This window comes from Eschscholzia californica, unplaced genomic scaffold (genome assembly GCF_041429995.1).
Source record: "Eschscholzia californica isolate CP2 unplaced genomic scaffold, dmEscCali1.0.p SCAF_2, whole genome shotgun sequence".
Classification (NCBI taxonomy): Eukaryota; Viridiplantae; Streptophyta; class Magnoliopsida; order Ranunculales; family Papaveraceae; genus Eschscholzia; species Eschscholzia californica.
The window spans coordinates 65,002,154-65,020,363 of NW_028238309.1; the positions used below are offsets into that span (position 1 = coordinate 65,002,154).

At 37.4% G+C, this 18,210-nt stretch overlaps 2 protein-coding genes and 1 long non-coding RNA gene across 3 annotated transcripts; 2 read left to right on the forward strand and 1 right to left on the reverse strand.

Annotated features, from left to right (window-relative positions):
- Positions 1–298: 298 nt before the first annotated feature.
- Positions 299–8,193, forward strand: LOC147560359 (cysteine-rich receptor-like protein kinase 25). Its single transcript, XM_086659259.1, has 8 exons — positions 299–1,181; positions 1,279–1,407; positions 1,493–1,614; positions 1,695–1,783; positions 7,170–7,240; positions 7,335–7,572; positions 7,683–7,833; positions 7,906–8,193. Exons 1-8 carry the CDS (start codon positions 302–304, stop codon positions 8,191–8,193), a joined length of 1,968 nt encoding a protein of 655 aa, XP_086515385.1. The 5' UTR covers positions 299–301.
- Positions 7,988–10,974, reverse strand: LOC147560360 (cysteine-rich receptor-like protein kinase 25). Its single transcript, XM_086662527.1, has 7 exons — positions 10,056–10,974; positions 9,853–9,984; positions 9,632–9,759; positions 9,316–9,526; positions 8,974–9,211; positions 8,733–8,883; positions 7,988–8,640 (listed from the first exon to the last, which is right to left on the reverse strand). The coding sequence occupies exons 1-7, from the start codon at positions 10,891–10,893 to the stop codon at positions 8,359–8,361; spliced, it is 1,980 nt and encodes a 659-aa protein (XP_086518653.1). The 5' UTR covers positions 10,894–10,974; the 3' UTR covers positions 7,988–8,358.
- Positions 10,975–16,802: 5,828 nt separating this feature from the next.
- LOC147560361 (uncharacterized) lies at positions 16,803–17,733 on the forward strand. The gene is made up of 2 exons (XR_015234799.1): positions 16,803–17,198; positions 17,384–17,733. It is a non-coding gene; the product is annotated as an uncharacterized LOC147560361 (long non-coding RNA).
- Positions 17,734–18,210: the final 477 nt, after the last annotated feature.

Sequence of the window (18,210 nt, forward strand, 5' to 3'; positions counted from 1 at the left end):
AAAAAGTGTTTGTTCATTATTAGAGTATCTATGATAATTCTATGTTGTTTGGGAGAACGTCATGAAGTCTAAGTTCTAATTGCTTTCTCAAATTTAGTAAGTGTCGGAGTTTCTCAGATAAACCTGTGGAGTATCTGCAAAACTTTGTATAATTTGAGTTTTGGTATCAGAAGCTGAGACAATATTGATAACTGTTAAGGCTTTGAGAGTAACACTGCGCCAGTTGATTTATTGTCAAGTTGATCGTTTAGTACTTATACTACAAAAGAATTTGATGCTCACATAAGGTAAGGAAGAATTCATGAATAACTTCTTTGATCTTCTCTCTATATTCCTTACTACTATTTTAATCACTCAAATCTACCATAACCATGGCACAACTGCACAATCCACCTCTCTTTACCATATCTGTTATGGAGAAAACTACACTTCCAACAGTCTATATCACTCCAACCTCGTCAATCTTCTTCTCCCTTCTCTCTCCTCATCCCACGAAAACACTAGTCTCTCCTCATCCGACGAAAACTATACTTATCGATATCGTAGTGTCACAGTCGGACGATACCCAAACACAATTTTCGGGGCTTTTCAGTGTAGAGGTGATATTTCATTAGAATCATGTAAAGTTTGTGTTGATAATGCAGCAAGAGATATCTTACAGTCTAGTATGTGTTTAAACTCAAAACAAGCTATTATTTGCTATGATGAGTGTATGTTAAGGTACTCAAATCTACCCTTTTTCTCAACTCTAGAACTAAATCCTGCAGTTTTTGATGTAGCAAGTTTTAACAATATTAGCAACCCAGATCAGTTTTTTCCTGTTTTGACTAAGTTGCTTAATGATCTTTCAACCAAAGCTATTGTTTCTAATGGTTTTTCGAAGAATTTTGCTACTGGGGAGAGAGATTTTATGCATCATTTGAAAGTATATGGATTAGTTCAATGCAACTCTGATATATCAATGAGTGATTGCAAGATTTGTCTTCGAAAATCGATTGAGAATTTACCAAGATGTTGTTATGGGAAACAAGGTGGAAGAGTAATCTACCCAAGTTGCTATTTTAGATATGAGATGTATCATTTCTATGAATCTAATATGACCATGATGACTACACCAAATGTTGTACCTCCTCTAGCACTATCTCATCCCGAGCCACCATTATCGAAAACAATCACAAGAAGTAAGTCCGATATATATGCAGAAGTACTAATGTTATTTGTCTAAGATATTCATATTAAGCGATATGGATTACTTATAGAAGCTCTCATTTCGTGCAGAAACAGGGAAGATTTTGTCAAAAGTTGTTATTATGGTAGTTGTTGTTATGTCGATTATCGTACTTATAATCGTAAACATTTGGTTCTTCTTTTTAACAAGAAGGAGAAAGAACTTGAGGACCTTTACGGGTAAGTAGCATCTGATTTCAGTCTTGGGTTAATACCACTTGATTGTTCAATCTTAAACTTGTTGTGTTGTTTTGTTTTGGTGAAGATGTAGAAGAGATTCAAACTGGTGATTCTATACAATTCAATTTTAGTACAATAAGAGCTGCCACAAATAACTTCTCTGATGCAAATAAGCTTGGGGAAGGTGGATTTGGTTATGTTTACAAGGTACTAAAAACATGAATTATCGAAGCAATTTGGGTTTTTTGCTAAAATAAGAGTTTAATTTTGATTTGATATGTCGATAGGGTACCCTTTCTAATGGACAAGAAATAGCGGTGAAAAGACTCTCTAAGAATTCGGGTCAAGGTGAAGAAGAATTCAAGAACGAAGTTCGGTTAATAGCAAAACTTCAACATAAAAATCTTGTGAGGCTTTTAGGGTTTTGTTTAGATGGACATGAAAGACTACTCATATACGAATTCATGTTGAACGGTGTTATAACTAAAAGTCGCGGAAGCTATCGAACCTATCCTAGAAATTGATCCGATTATGAAGATTAATCGAAAAGCTAAGCCAAAATCAAATATGCGAACAGAATTTAACGAGGTTCGGCTTTAAAGCCTACGTCCTCGGGCGAACAAGAAATCTTTATTGAAGGATAGATGAAGACGACTAACACAATCCGCAAGTTCGTCCCAAGATGGTACCGTATAGTAATAACCTTCTATACTAAATCTTCGACGACCGAGAAATTTAACACCGCTCAAAACTATGAAAAATTTCTCTCACTCTTGCTCTCTCTCTAGCTCTCTAAAGAAGAGTTGTTGTTTGTGTTGGTGTTGATTAGATTGGACCCAAGACCCCCTATTTATATTATAATATATAAGCCGGTGGGGGACAAATTTTGGAAACCTTTCAATTTTGGAAAATTGAATCCAAAACCGCCTATTGCTTAAACCGCCTATTGAGTTTTGGAAACTGCCAACTAAACCCAACTAAACCGCCTCTCACAATTCTCCACCTCGTACACAATTTGATATACTTCAAATTTTGGACGAACACCCGGATACTCCTTGTAAGATATATCTGCTTCTTGTAGCTTCATCCGACTGCACCATATGACCATGGTTGCCTACGTACCTTTTTACAGGATCAAGCCTACCGTAGTTCTACTAACCCTTCACATAAAGTTTACCTTGTCGCCATTACGCCCTTTCGGGCAACTTAACACGAGCCGATTTGTAGCAATTCCAAGCAATGCTGAAACTTGCTACACGTCACCACTTTAGTCAACATGTCTGCGGGATTCTCATCTGTGTGTACCTTCATGAGAGAAACATCACCTTCCTCTATGACATCTCGTACAAAGTGATACCTGACATCGATATGCTTAGTACGAGCATGATGGACCTGATTCTTCGCCAAGTGGATCGCACTTTGACTATCACACCATACATCCACGCACTCCTGCTTAATCCCTAGATCATCCAGAAGACCCCACAACCACAATGCTTCCTTCACACCCTCGGCCATAGCCATATACTCGGCCTCCGTAGTAGATAACGCAACTGTAGATTGTAACATCGATCGCCAACTAACTGGAGCACCATGTACCCTAAATACATAACCAGTAGTAGATCGTCTTCTATCTAGATCGCCAGCATAATCCGAGTCAACATAACCGCTTACCTGACATGTGTCTCCACCAAAGCACAAACCCGTATCAACAGTACCCTTCAAGTACCTCAAGACCCACTTCACAGCTTCCCAATGTGTCTTCCCCGGGTTTGCCATAAACCTACTAACCACACTGACCGCCTGTGAAATATCCGGACGAGTACACACCATAGCGTACATCAAACTGCCAACTGCACTAGCATACGGTATACGATCCATATGATCCTTCTCCACCGTAGTAGTGGGAGATTGTTTTCCCGAGAGCCTGAAGTGTGGTGCCAAAGGTGTTGACACCACCTTCGCATTCTGCATCCCGAACCGAGAAACTACTCGTTCGATGTAACCTTTCTGATTCAAGTACAGTTTCTTACTTGACCGATCTCTCTTAATCTCCATTCCCAGTATCTTCTTTGCAGCGCCCATGTCTTTCATCTCAAACTCTTGACTGAGTTGAGATTTCAACTTATCTATCTCCACCATGCTTCGAGAAGCAATAAGCATGTCATCCACATACAAAAGGAGATAAATAAAGTCACCTTCGCGAAGTTTCTTGATGTATACACAACAATCATAGTCACTTCTGCGAAAACCATGCTTTAGCATGAAAAAATCAAATCGTTTGTACCATTGGCGAGGGGATTGTTTCAATCCGTAAAGAGATTTCCTCAAACGACATACTTGATTTTCTTTGCCCTCAACCTTGTATCCCTCAGGTTGAGCCATATAAATTTCTTCTTCCAAATCTCCGTGCAAGAAGGCGGTTTTAACATCGAGTTGTTCCAGCTCAAGATCCCTGTGAGCAACAATACTCAATAGCACCCGAATAGAAGTATGTTTCACGACCGGTGAGAAAATCTCATTGTAGTCGACCCCTTCTTTCTGTGCATAACCCTTGGCCACTAGTCTTGCCTTATACCTTGTACCTTTGATTTCGGAAGAATCCTCTTTCTTCTTGTACACCCATTTACAACCAATAACAGACTTACCTTCGGGCAATGGGACAACCTCCCATGTCTTGTTCTTGTGAAGAGACTCCATCTCTTCTTGCATAGCAACCAACCAACTCTCTCTATCCTCCGCGGTAATAGCTTGTTTGAAGGTGACCGGCTCGTCGTCTTCCACCGAGAGTGCATATTCAACAAGATTTGCCTGCCCATAATGCCTAAGAGGTTTGTCTGACCCTAACCTCTGTACCGGCTTATATAACCGTTTCGGCCTAGTGTGTACCGAAACATCCTGCTGTTGTTGTTGTAAAACTTGTGTACCTTCCCCTTGAACCTCCTCATGATCGGGTTCATCAATTTTCTCATCCTGAGTATTATCCTGATGCTCCACCTGATCATGATTCCTAGAAACCCGTTGGTCTTCGGCTTCTACTTCCACTACTTGAGCTTTAGTAGACCCAACATCACCACAACTAGGCACCGTAGCTTTCGCCATAGCTACAATAGACGACTCATCAAAAACCACATCTCTGCTGATTACAAACTTCTTGTCTTCCGTACACCATAGCCGATAACCCTTGACTCCTGTAGCATATCCTAAGAAAATTGCCTTCTTTGCTCTATTGTCAAGTTTGTTACCTTTAACATGGTAATAGGCCGTACAACCGAAAACCTTAAGTCTCCCGTAATCTGCATGTTCGCCTGACCACACCTCGTATGGTATGCCGCCATCTAAAGAAGAATGTGGAGACCTGTTCACAATATAACAAGCTGTAGCAACAGATTCTGCCCACCATTCTACGCCTAATTCCGAATTGGAGCGCATACATCTAGCCTTCTCAAGTAGTGTACGGTTCAATCTCTCTGCGACTCCATTCTGTTGAGGTGTGTTTACTACTGTCCAGTGCCTCACAATGCCTTCCTGATTACAAAACTCCTTGAATGCCCCATCCGTGTACTCGGTCCCATTATCCGATCTTAACGTCTTCAGCTTTCGACCAGTTTTGTTCTCAACCATTGCTTTCCACACCAGGAACGTGTTGAATACCTCATTCTTATGCTTTAGAAAATAAAGCCAGACAAATCTCGAATGATCATCAACGAATGTAACAAAATACCTGGAACCACCCTTGGAAGGTAACTTTGCCGGTCCCCAGACATCGGTGTGTACGTAGTCTAACACCTCTTTGCTCCTGTGCTTGCTTGTAGAGAACGTCACCCTGTGTGCCTTCCCGAACACACAATGCTCACAAAACTCCATGCAAGGCTTCTTCATGTCCTTCAATAAGCCTTTCCCGCACATCAAAGATAGACCCTTTTCTGACATATGCCCAAGGCGCATATGCCAAAGCCTCGTACTAGCCGTTGGATCCCTTCCACTGATTCCTACTGCTACATCTCCCGTAATTGTTGTCCCCAAAAGTTTGTATAAATTACCGTAACGAGTACCTCTCATTACCACCAAAGAACCCTTAACGACTCTTATGGAGCCATTCTCTATAATTATCTTACAGCCGTTCCGCTCCAACACACCAAGGGAAATTAGATTTTTCCGCAAATCGGGTATGTGTCTTACGTCCGTCAATGTTCTCACCACTCCATCGTGCATCTTGATCCGTATTGTTCCGAGTCCCACAGTTTTACATATACTATCATCACCCAGTATAACTGTACCACCATCTATACTCCTATAGGTAGTAAACAACTCCCTATTTGGGCACATATGGTGTGACGCCCCTGAATCAAGCATCCACTTATCGAAGATCTTCTCAGACACCTCTGTCACCGAGAAACATTCGTCCGCCTCTTCTGACACATATCCCGCCTCTTGCATCTCTTGTTTCTCCTTGTAGCCTTCGTTCTTTTGCTTCAACTTTCTCTTTGGACAAGCCGCTTTAAAGTGGCCAAGCTCACCACAACTAAAGCACGTTTTCTTGAAAGAGCCTCTAGATTTGGATCTAGATTTCCCGCCCTTTCCCTTTCCTCTTTCATTACTCCTCCCCCTTGTTACAAACAACCCTTGTGCTTGTTCCTTGTCTACTCCACCCGACGCCATACTGCTAGTAGCAACCTTACGAAGGTCATCCGCTAATAGCGAATTTCTCGTCTCTTCCATGCTTAGACTATCACCAACAAGCATCAAAGTTTGAACAAGGTTTTCATAGGATTTAGGTAATGAAAGTAACAATATGAGGGCTTGGTCCTCATCCTCAACCTTAACATCAATATCCTTCAAATCTGAGATAATCCTGTCAAACCTATTCACATATTCCTGAATAGAAGAACCCTCTTCCATTCTACATGTGAATAATTTGGATTTTAAGTAGACCCGATTCGTTAAAGTTTTCGTCATGAAACTGCTTTCTAGCTTTAACCACACACCCGCCGCCGTTGTTTCTCCGTCTACTAGGAACGCCACGTCCCTCTCAAGACACAACATAATGGTAGCCCGTGCTTCGAGATCTAACTCTTCCCAATCCTCATCTGACATATCTCCTGGTTTCTTTCCCGTCAACGTCTTGTGTAATTTCTGCGAGATTAACAGATTCTTCATCTGCATCCGCCAATAAGAAAAATCGTTTTTCCCATTGAACTTCTCTATCTCATATTTCCCTGCTTTGACCGTACCACTTCTCGATCCCATCTTCTCTTCGTTCAATCTCAACAAGGCTCTGATACCAATTGTTATAACTAAAAGTCGCGGAAGCTATCGAACCTATCCTAGAAATTGATCCGATTATGAAGATTAATCGAAAAGCTAAGCCAAAATCAAATATGCGAACAGAATTTAACGAGGTTCGGCTTTAAAGCCTACGTCCTCGGGCGAACAAGAAATCTTTATTGAAGGATAGATGAAGACGACTAACACAATCCGCAAGTTCGTCCCAAGATGGTACCGTATAGTAATAACCTTCTATACTAAATCTTCGACGACCGAGAAATTTAACACCGCTCAAAACTATGAAAAATTTCTCTCACTCTTGCTCTCTCTCTAGCTCTCTAAAGAAGAGTTGTTGTTTGTGTTGGTGTTGATTAGATTGGACCCAAGACCCCCTATTTATATTATAATATATAAGCCGGTGGGGGACAAATTTTGGAAACCTTTCAATTTTGGAAAATTGAATCCAAAACCGCCTATTGCTTAAACCGCCTATTGAGTTTTGGAAACTGCCAACTAAACCCAACTAAACCGCCTCTCACAAACGGGAGCCTTGATCAATTTATATTCGGTTTGACTTTAATGCTTTATTTTTCATTATTCATTCACAGCCCACAGGTAAATCTCAGTTTCTAACATTTTCATTCGATTAATTGAATTTGTAGATCCGAGTAAACGTGTAAATATAAACTGGGAAACACTATACAATATTATCAGAGGAATTGCTCGAGGTATCTCCTATCTTCATGAGGAATCTCGACTTAAGATTATTCATCGAGATCTTAAAGCAAGCAATATACTATTGGGAGCAAATATGAACCCCAAAATATCAGATTTTGGCATTGCTAGGATTGTTATGATGGACCAAGCTCAAGCCAGTACAAATAAAATCGTCGGGACATAGTAAGCAATTAGAGATCATAAGAAGGATTACTAGTTCGTAAAAACATATCGAACAATTAGATTACTACTCGAAAAGAATCTTTTTATTTGAAACTTGTACATCTTTGCAGTGGATATATGGCTCCAGAGTATGCTATGCATGGGCACTTCTCCGTGAAGTCAGACATATTTAGTTATGGTGTCTTAGTTCTTGAGATCCTTAGCGGACGAAAAATCAATTCCTTGTATGAAGCAAACGGCGTTCATGACCTTTTAAGCTATGTGAGTATAAGATGATTTTAACTTCTTGTTTTCGTTCTTTTTTTTCTTATCGCTAAACGGTAGTTTTTGCAGGCATGGAAGCAATGGATGGAAGGGACAGCTTTAGAATTGTTAGATCCAAATTTGAAGGAGAATTGTTCGATACACGAAGTTATGAGATGCATTCATATTGGATTATTATGTGTTCAAAAAGACATAGATGATAGGCCAACAATGGAGTCTGTCATTCATGAGCTCAATAATGGTACTATAACTCTGCCATTACCTTCATCTCCACCTGCATTTTTTGTGCAAACTAGAACACAGCCCATCATGAGCCCTATGGAAGGGACTGAAACACAAGTACCCTTGATAGCATAATTTTAGACAACATTTCCATATACAGTTTCGATTAAAGAATAGAGACTATTGTTTGGTAATTATTTCTTCTATGCTTATATATATTGTCTTGCGCGTTAGTGTAGCCACGGTGTAAATATCTAGGCACGATTGATAACTTTATAAACCGTTAAAGTCATTGTTCATCTAATGTTCGTAGTGATTGTATCCTACCCTCTCCTGATGGGAAGTCGACGCGTTCTCAGTATGCTCAAAAAATGGTGGTGGCAATGATGGTGTCGCAAGAGTCAAAGAGTAGTCATTGAGCATATGAACCACTAACGTCATTGTGGGTCTCTCGGAAACATCTTCTTGAACACATAATAACCCAATGTGGATACATTTCATCACTTCACTACTCGAATAACAGTCCCTCAATACAGGATCCAAAACCTCTAAAGATGTCCCTTTCTTCCATTGTCTCCATGTCTGCAACAAAATATTCACTAGTTTGTTAGTATAAAGAATTTAACTTAGTAATTTCTTGTTTGCGAAAAGTACCCGAAAAATTGGTTACTCACATAGCTGAGAAGATCTTCAGAAAATCCCGGTCTATGGAAAGAGTTGTTCTTTTGTCCACTGAGGATCTCCAGAACTAAGACACCGAAACTAAAGACGTCTGATTTCACAGAGAAGTGTCCTTGCATTGCATACTCTGGTGCCATATATCCACTGCAGGCAAAACGAACCAATTCTTGTTAGAAAAAAAATGAAGAATCTTCGAGTTCTTATTGCTCATAGATTAAACAGACACAGACTTACTATGTTCCGACAACTTTGCTTGTACTAGCTTGAGTTTGATCGACCGTAAAAATCCTAGCCATACCAAAATCCGAGATCTTGGGATTCATATCTGTATCTAGTAATATGTTACTGGCTTTGAGGTCTCGATGAATAATCTTAAGGCGAGAATCCTCATGAAGATAAACAAGACCTCTTGCTATCCCACCTATAATGTTGTACCTTCGGTTCCAATCCAGATGTGTGTGCTCGCTTGGATCTGCACCGTTTATCCAACCAAATGGTTAGATAACTAATATGATGCATATCTTAACTCTGTCTTTGTGTGATATAAAGAAATAGAAGAGAATATAGAATACAAACTGAATATGAATCGATCGAGGCTTGCATTTGAAACAAATTCATAAATTAGTAGTTTTTCTTCTCCATGTAAGCAAAATCCAAGAAGCCTCACAAGATTCTTGTGTTGAAGTTTGACTAATAATAAGATTTCGTTCTTGAATTCTTGTTCACCTTGGCCTGAATATCTACATAGCCTCTTCACAGCTATATCTTGCCCGTCCGAAAATTTTCCCTGAGATCGAATTAAAAAGCTTTAAAATATACAACACGAATTTCTAACAATTCTAGCTCAAATATAATGAAATTTTCTGCTTTACTACCATAGTTTTTATAGTACCTTGTAAACAGGACCGAAACCACCTTGGCCGAGCTTATTATCGTCGGAGAAGTTATTTGTGGCAGCTCTTATTCTACTGAATTTGAATCGTAAAGATTCAGCACTTTGAATCTCTTGAACATCATTAGCTTCCAAAGAACAATAACAAAAGAAATGTAAATCAATTAACTAAGTCTTTCTATGTAGTATAGTACTTGGCGAATTTCAGATGTCATACTTACAATCAAATTTCTTCATTGCTTTTTTTCTTCTTTTTCGTAAGTAAAGAAACGAGATGATTAAGGTGGATAAGAATGTAGTCGTGGGAACAACAACTATAATAACGAAAACTTTTGTCGATCTCTTTCCCTTTGCTGCAATAAAAGGGTATTAGCAATGCACTTAAGTTTTCGAAAAGCAGTGCTTCAAGATCAAAATAACTTACATTTTGTTATAATAGTATTAGTCAATGGTGATTGCGGACGAGATGGTTCTAGTTCATCAATCACCTTAGATTGAAAAAATGGGTATGTTTCATACCGAAAATTACAACTCGGTCGAAGAACTCTCCCACCTTCCCTCACATCACAACATCTTGGTATAACGGCGATCGCTTTCCGGAGACACAAATTGCAATTACTCAAGGATATATCAGGAATACATTGTACTAACCCATATACCTTATCAATAGAGTTTGTTAAATTTCTTTCGCCCATTGCAAACTTAGTAGAAGAAGAACCATTAGAAATAGATTCTCTCACAAGATCATTCATTAACCCACCTAATACCTTAAGAAACTTGTCTGTGTTATTTGAGAATTTATAAATACTTGAGATATAAATTTGAGGATCTTCTTCCATGATAGAGAAATATGGTTGATTTGAATATCTTAACATACATTCATCATACCATATTATTGCTTTCTTAGAGTTTGGACATCTATAATCTTGTGTGATCTCTTTTGATGCTATTTCGACATATTCTTGACATTTTTCTTCTGTAATGTCACCTCTACACTGAAATGACCCGTAAACGGTATCTGGGCCTCGACCGGCTATGGCTTTTCCATACCCATTCTTGATAATTGTCTTGTTGTTTGATGTAGATAGAGAAGGAAGAAGGATGTTTATGAGATTGGTTTGATATGTACTGTTAGAAGTGTAATTAGCTCCATAACATGTATGATGATTGTAGATGGGCTGTCCAGTAACAGAAATACACCCGTAATTCAGTATGATCATCGATATAGTACTGAAATATAAGAAAAACCCCATACAACCCATCAATGAAGAACTTCTTTCTGCAACTTTTGGAGCTTGGTTAAGTTATTCAACATGGGTTTTTGTTGAAAATGATGCCATCTTATTGTGGAAATGAATGAAAGGTCCATTTAAAAGCAATGGGACTAGTTACTACTAATGGGGCCTAGTTGAAAGTCAATTTTAGACAACAATTTTTCGAATTTTTGCTCTGATTGTGAACTCAAATGATGGAAACATTGAAGATGACTTTTATGGGGTCAAGATTTCTAGTTTTGATATTTAGGGCAATTTTCAAAGTTAGCTCCACCACTTATAGTGTTAGAATTCAAATTTGTATGGTTGACGGTTGACTGAAGGAGATGGATGTTATATCGGCCGCTTTTTAGAAGCAAATAATTCAACTAGGATGGGCCCGTTGATATCCTTCCTACGGACCATGTAAAAAGAGAGAATAGGACGGCCCGATTAGGACGGCCCGTTCATATCCTTCCTAAAGGAGTATTATAGACCACATCCACTTGCATAATAAAACTGTAAATGGATTATTCTAAAGTTGGTCGTTTTTCTGTGTTACAATCATTTCTGTATTTTTTTTTTTTTTGTTGAGAGACAATCATTTCTGTATAATTTTCAGTAATTTTAGCCTGTTTTTATTTTTGGTCATGAGATTGTTTTCGTAGTCAGTATGACTATCCGCATGCCAGGGGTGGTCCTGGGCCAAAGCGAACAAAACGTCGTTTCGGCCCAACGGCTTTTAGGGGTCACCAAAATATTAGTGATTTCTTTATATATAAGAAGTCTAACTCTCTGAGAAAATTATAAGGCTTTATTTAACAAATGTTAAGTCAAAAGGGGCACCAAATTTGATGATCTTTAAATGAATGGCGGGCGCAACTGTTTGTTTGACTTATGGAAGTACAGTAGAAAGTGTGAAGGTTAGGTTTCAAGCTCCACAACTACGAAAAGTTTTAGAAGAATTGGTGGACACAAGTGATAATTCAAAAATAGTTCATGATGCCGAAAATATATAAAAGGTGTTGTAGCGTCTTTTACCAAATGAGATTAAAAGACCAATTGAAGTGCTAGATTTTTTGAAAGATATGAAAGGTTGTTACCCGAACGCATGGGTTTCTTATGGAATTATGTTAACGATACCAGTAACGATACCAGTTACTGTTGCCTCTGCAGAAATAAGTTTTTTTAAGTTTAAGTTGATTAAGTCATATATTCGATCTACTTAGGGGTGGGAATCAGTTCGGGTCGGTCGATACCGATATGTAACTTCATCGGATCGGTCGACTCGGACATAAAATGTTGGTGACCACCTATTTAATCTGGCGGTCCCGAGCGCTCACTTTCAAGAATTGTTTGTCTATTGACCGTCCAAGACCATTTATTTTATCGGGCTGGACACCAGACTGTCTCAGTCCGGACTTTTCAGTAAAATTTACGTAAGCTTGTAACTTTTTTTTTATTAACACAAATAAAATTACAATTGCAAATTACAAATGAAAATGAAATTGTTTAACTAAGAAAACACACTATTCATGAAAAAAATTGATCATCATTTGGCAAGATATAATGAAGACATACACTAATCATGGAATCTACCTTCATATTTCCGATAACATACATTGTCTGACACTACAAGGGCCAAGGAATAAAGTTAGCTCCACAACCATCATATGTCTACAAAATCTGACGGTCTATAACCTCTAAAAACGAAGACGGTTTATTCGGTCACTCGTACCGGTCGGTTAGCGGGCCACATTTATACGTTTTACGGTTTGATAGAAAATATTTTGCGGTACTTACAATTTTCATGTATACATTTATACGTTTTACAATTTGATAGAAAGAGCCACATTTTCAGACCTCGCTTCGGGACACCGAAAAGTCAGGGTCGGCCCTGCCTCATGCATAGGGGGTGGGGAATGGATCAGCCCCCGCCAGAGGGTACTAGTAGGTCGGGCAGGCAACAAGTTCAATTACGCATTAGGGTTATTGGGTGGGATAGGATTGAATAGAAGCTAAACCTATCCACCTATGAATACCATATTCACCGGGCTAGCCGGGATCGCTTATTGTTAGTCTGTCAAACCTACAATAACATCAGGTTTTCAATATTACACAAGAATAACTATAGTAACGGACATAGACTAAACATGCTTATTCAACATGCATCAAGACAAGCACTTAGGAGAGACTCAGATTCAGAGTTCATCACATAGCTAGTAGCTGGACAAGGTAGGGTATGCCTGAGTGCCCGACTAGGAGTTTGGTTACTCACATGTTCAGACCGGGTCTGAAATAACATGCTTTCTTCCCATGCCTACACCCCAAGTATTTCACGTGTGGGTTTAGTTTTAATACCATATTAATATTATTATTATTTTTATTGTTTTTTTTTATCGTACCACTTATCTCATTATATTATCCTTTTATTCTTAACTATACTCATCAACGAATCACATCTAATTCAATGAAAAGCAAGAAAACAAATGGAAAAAATTTACACTCTCAAAACAGCATTCGATCGAATCAGATTCTTATATGCGCAACAAACGGCCGTAGCAAGATGGAGTAGAAAGAATAATTGTAAACGGATTTGGAGTGAGGTGCTAGAGATTCAATGCGTTGTGTAATCTTTGTTTCTTTCTCAACACAAAAAAAAAAATGCTGTATAGAGCGAAATATGAAAAGTGAAGGAAAAGCGACCAAATCATTGCCAGACACGTGGCTCGTCACGTGAATCTTTTTGACAAATGCTAAACAAAGTTGCATAATTGCCTCACACAACTGTTTACTCGACACAACCTCTTTTTTTCTATTAAATTGCTAAATAAAACTAAAACGTGTTATGTTAGTTTTATTTAGCAAATACTGTCTTGAATCTCTTAAATTGCTAAAGACAGTTATCTTTTAATTCTATAAAACTATTTACTTGACATAACTTTTTATTTATTATTATTAAATTCCAAATAAAACTAAAATTTATTTTATTGGTATTTTCTAGCATATCATATTTTGATAATCTTAAAAAAATATTACTCCAAATTAAACCCGAAAAATAATAACTAAAGGGAAGATAAATATTTGTTCCACGAGCATTTGGGTGGTGATGATCAATATCGATATATTGTAGGAAGACTGAATCATTATGAAGAATAATGTTGCAAGGGTCATTGGTTCACATTATCTTATATGGGTTGTTTATTTGCTACTACTTTCGACTGTGTTTTATGCCTATTCTCAGATAAATATAATATAATTTATATACTTTTAAGAGAGTGTGTCCCAGTACAACTAAAAATTAGTCCACTTGTTGAATTTGAGAGGCCAAATCACCTTGTAAAGGAAATTTAATAGAAAATGTTCAAGTTCAACTTATATGTTGCAATCGATATTGTCAATCGTGTGCAATCGAAAGGGGCTATTGGGTTCTAGCTCTAATTACAACATTGGACGCTTATATTAGAATATAATTTGTTTCAATTTTTGTTAATATTTGGTTACCTTTTTAGCTTAACGTTCAATTAATTTTTTTTTATGAACAATTAATTGTAGCAATTTTGTTCAAAAGAGAAAATTGAATCCAAAATTATTTAGAGGAGAAATAAGGTTATGTTTGATTTTTTGCTTTTAGTGTTGGTTTAGCAATTTAAAATGTCAAATAAATTATGTTCAGTTATTTTTGTCCAGTAAATTTTTGAGTAAAATGTAGTGGTGTATAGCATGAAATAAAAACTCGGTTATACTTGATTTTTATTTTTGGTGTTGCTTAGCCATTTAGGACATTATTTTTATTAGTTTTATATAGTTATTTTTGTCCAATAGTTGTCTTTAGTAAAACCATAATTGCATATAGCAGCATCCATTTTTTTTTTACTTTCGAAAACTCTAAGTTCAGTCCGTCAAATTCAAACGTTTACAGTTAGGTCCACTGTGAAATTCATACCTGGACTGTTGCCTAAAAATCGATCAAATCCCCTCAAAACAACTTCCTCTCAACTGAAGCATCCCCCCTCTCTCTAGAAAACCTCTCCTTGCCAAAACCCACGGATCAACCATCCATACGGAAATCTGAGTGGAAAGATCATACCCAAGAAGGGCTTTTGGGTGAAGCTGATACTTCTTATCATCTTACCCAATACCCACCCAAGAAGGGTTTTTGGGTTTTTGGATTAATTCAGAGATTATTGTGAAAATCACAACGATCTTATTTACGTGAGAGAAGTAGGTCTGTATGTCTAATTTTTTTTCTCCTTATGGAAAAAAATTGGTACTTGTACGGTGGAGGAAGGGCTTTATACCACAACAAACAAATTTATTGGTACTTGTATGTCTTATTTACGTGAGAGAAGTAGGTCTGTATGTCTAATTCAAATATTGAAATTTCAGCTCGTAAAAGATTTATTGTTGCCCTAACAATGTTCTTTAAAAAATCAAGTCAAATAGATAAGTAAAACACCTAAAAATAAAAATCATTATAGCTTTTATACCACAACAAACAAATCAACAGAAGTTACAAAGAACCCAGATTAATAAACAACGATATAATGTAAAGGAGGAATTCAAGATTTGGGTTAAGCTTTGATTGGATCAAATGTCCCTTTAAAGGTTTCTAGAGAGAGAAAGAGTGTGAGGGAGATTTGTTTTGGGGGGATTTCAGAGATTATTAAATCTGGACCGTGTAAATAATAAACGGTCCAGATCTGAGTTGTTAGAGGACCTAATCGCAAACGTTTGAGTTTGACAGACTAAACTTTGAACTTCCAAAGGTCTGAATTTTTTTGCGTGATGAGCCACGTGTCCTCCACTGATTTGGTCGCTATTCCTTCGCTTTTGATATGTCGCACTATACAACACTTCTGAAATAAGTTGGTTGCGATTTACACACCTGAATAACCAGATACCACCGTCATCACCAAACCTTCCGACCAATTCTCACCAAACTCGGTTTCTCAACTCAGTAATCAATCACCAAAACCACCACAGATTCTCTACTTCTCCACAGGAAATTCAACAATTGAACAATTCAAACCTAGTAAGTTTCGAGGTCTTTTGGGAGTTCGTGGAGTCTTTGCCAAGAACAGAATCATGTACCTGTGTGAGGTGTCTAAAGCGAGGAAAGTAGCGATAAATACTAGGGTTTGGGGTGTCACAAGTGGAATCAGAGTTGAAGACTGCTCTTCGTTGAGGCTGGAGGAATTGTGATAGTCTCATATCGTTCACGAGAGTGTCCGGAGTCTGAGTTATAAGTGTACTACGTTCAAGATTAGTAACTGTCGAGGCATTTTTCGGGAGGCTCGTGGGTCTTTGTCAATAACAAAATCTCGTACCTGTGTGAGGCGTCTAAAGGGTAGACAGTATCGTTAATTGCTGGGGCTTAGAGTGTCACATAAAACGTAGAAGGATTCCTACTACCGCCAATCCTTTTCCGTAGAAAATATCTTCTTTATGAACGAAAGTGAAGATATTTCTTCATGATTCAAGTAAATCGGTTTGGAATCAAAATTAAATCAGTCAACTCAAACCGATTTAGGTTGCGATTTACACACCTGAACAACCAGATACCACCGTCATCACCAAACTTTCCGACCAATTCTCACCAAACTCAGTAATCAATCACCAAAACCACCACAGATTCTCTACTTCTCCACAGGAAATTCAACAATTGAACAATTCAATGGAGTCTGACACACTTGTAGTAAAGGCAGATCTTTTTCATAGAAATTACAATAGTACCATATAAAACTTAGTTTTAATGGGTTATTTTGTTTGCCTTAAAACTTGGAGGAATGAAAGGAAAGTGAGCCGTCAATAATTAGAAAGTTTATAAAACACAAAAAGGGAGATACTAATTAACGGCAGATTTAATTGACGGCAGAGAAAGTTTATAAATAAGGGAGATACTAATTACTCCACTAAAACACAAAAAGAAGAAAAACTAGGTCAAATATCAAACCCTAATGGACCCAATGGAAGGAATTGAGAATCAAGATGGTGATATAAACATGTCCTCGACTGGATCATGTTGCAGTGATGATGATGAAGAAGTAAACAGCACCATTAATCCTTCTCGTCCTCGAAAGAGAGTATCATGTTACACTGATGATGATGAAGAAGTAAACAGCACCATTAATCCTTCTCGTCCTCGAAAGAGACTCTTTCCGACTGGCCGGAGAGGGTTTCGACCGAAGTTGTTGATTTCGCATTCCAAGGACGATGATTTAGCCAAAGAGTACCTATTACAAGCTACTCTAGACAATACAGTATATCATCATGATCATGACCACAAAGTTCCTATTCCTTTAACTATTTCGGTGAGCTAGTTGGTCTTCACTTTCTTCTCTCTCTCTCTCTCTCTCTCTATATATATATATATATATATTTAAAACAATTATTTACAACCCTAATTTTCTCTTTATATGTTATTTACAATTATTATATATTTACAATTATTTAAATTTTGATATTAATATGACACTTTTGTATGGAAAAATTGCAGAAAAGGTCTTTTCGATGTAAACGTTGCCTGAAGAAATACATAATCGCCGAAGAAAAAGTAAAACCATACCATGTAATTATGGAAAGTTATGATTTAATGGAAGACATCATCTTTCATTGCACCACATGTGGTCTAAAATACCATTTTGAACCCTACATCAATTTTGATTCCTTACCATGTAATTATGGGTGACCCTACAAACATCTCTAGATTTCCATTTCAGTGCATACTTCTTCTACTTAATTTAATATTAGTTTTTTTTTTGTGGTCTTTTCTGCTTTGCCGTTTTTGGTATGGATTTATGTAACTCTCTATTAGAAATTTTTAATATGTCTACTTATTATCTGAAATCCAATTCTCGTTATTTGAATCATCTAACTTAGTTATTTGGCCGAGTCAGACATAAACAAACAACAACTCTAGAATTTGATTTCGAGCAAAATTTGAAACAATTACTTCTCTTTCTCTAAAACCGAAACCTCTATTCAACCTCCATTTTTGAGTCACGAAATCTGCTTCATCTTCATTAGACCAGCTGAAACGTCCATCGTTTAGTTGGATTTCCATCATCAAAGACTCGGTTCGTACCATTGTAACCACCAAAAGCTTCTTCTGAGGTTAAAGTAAGAAGTTTAATATTTCTTTTTAATGTTTTTCATCATCATCTTTAAAGATATTTATGATTTTCATTATAATTTGTTTCATCTCTTTATCATCTTTTCAAATATTCATCATTATTCATGATTTTCTCTTTCTAAGATCTTCATATTTATGATATTAATGTTAAAACGTTATTTATTAATTCATTATCTTTAATTATGTTATGT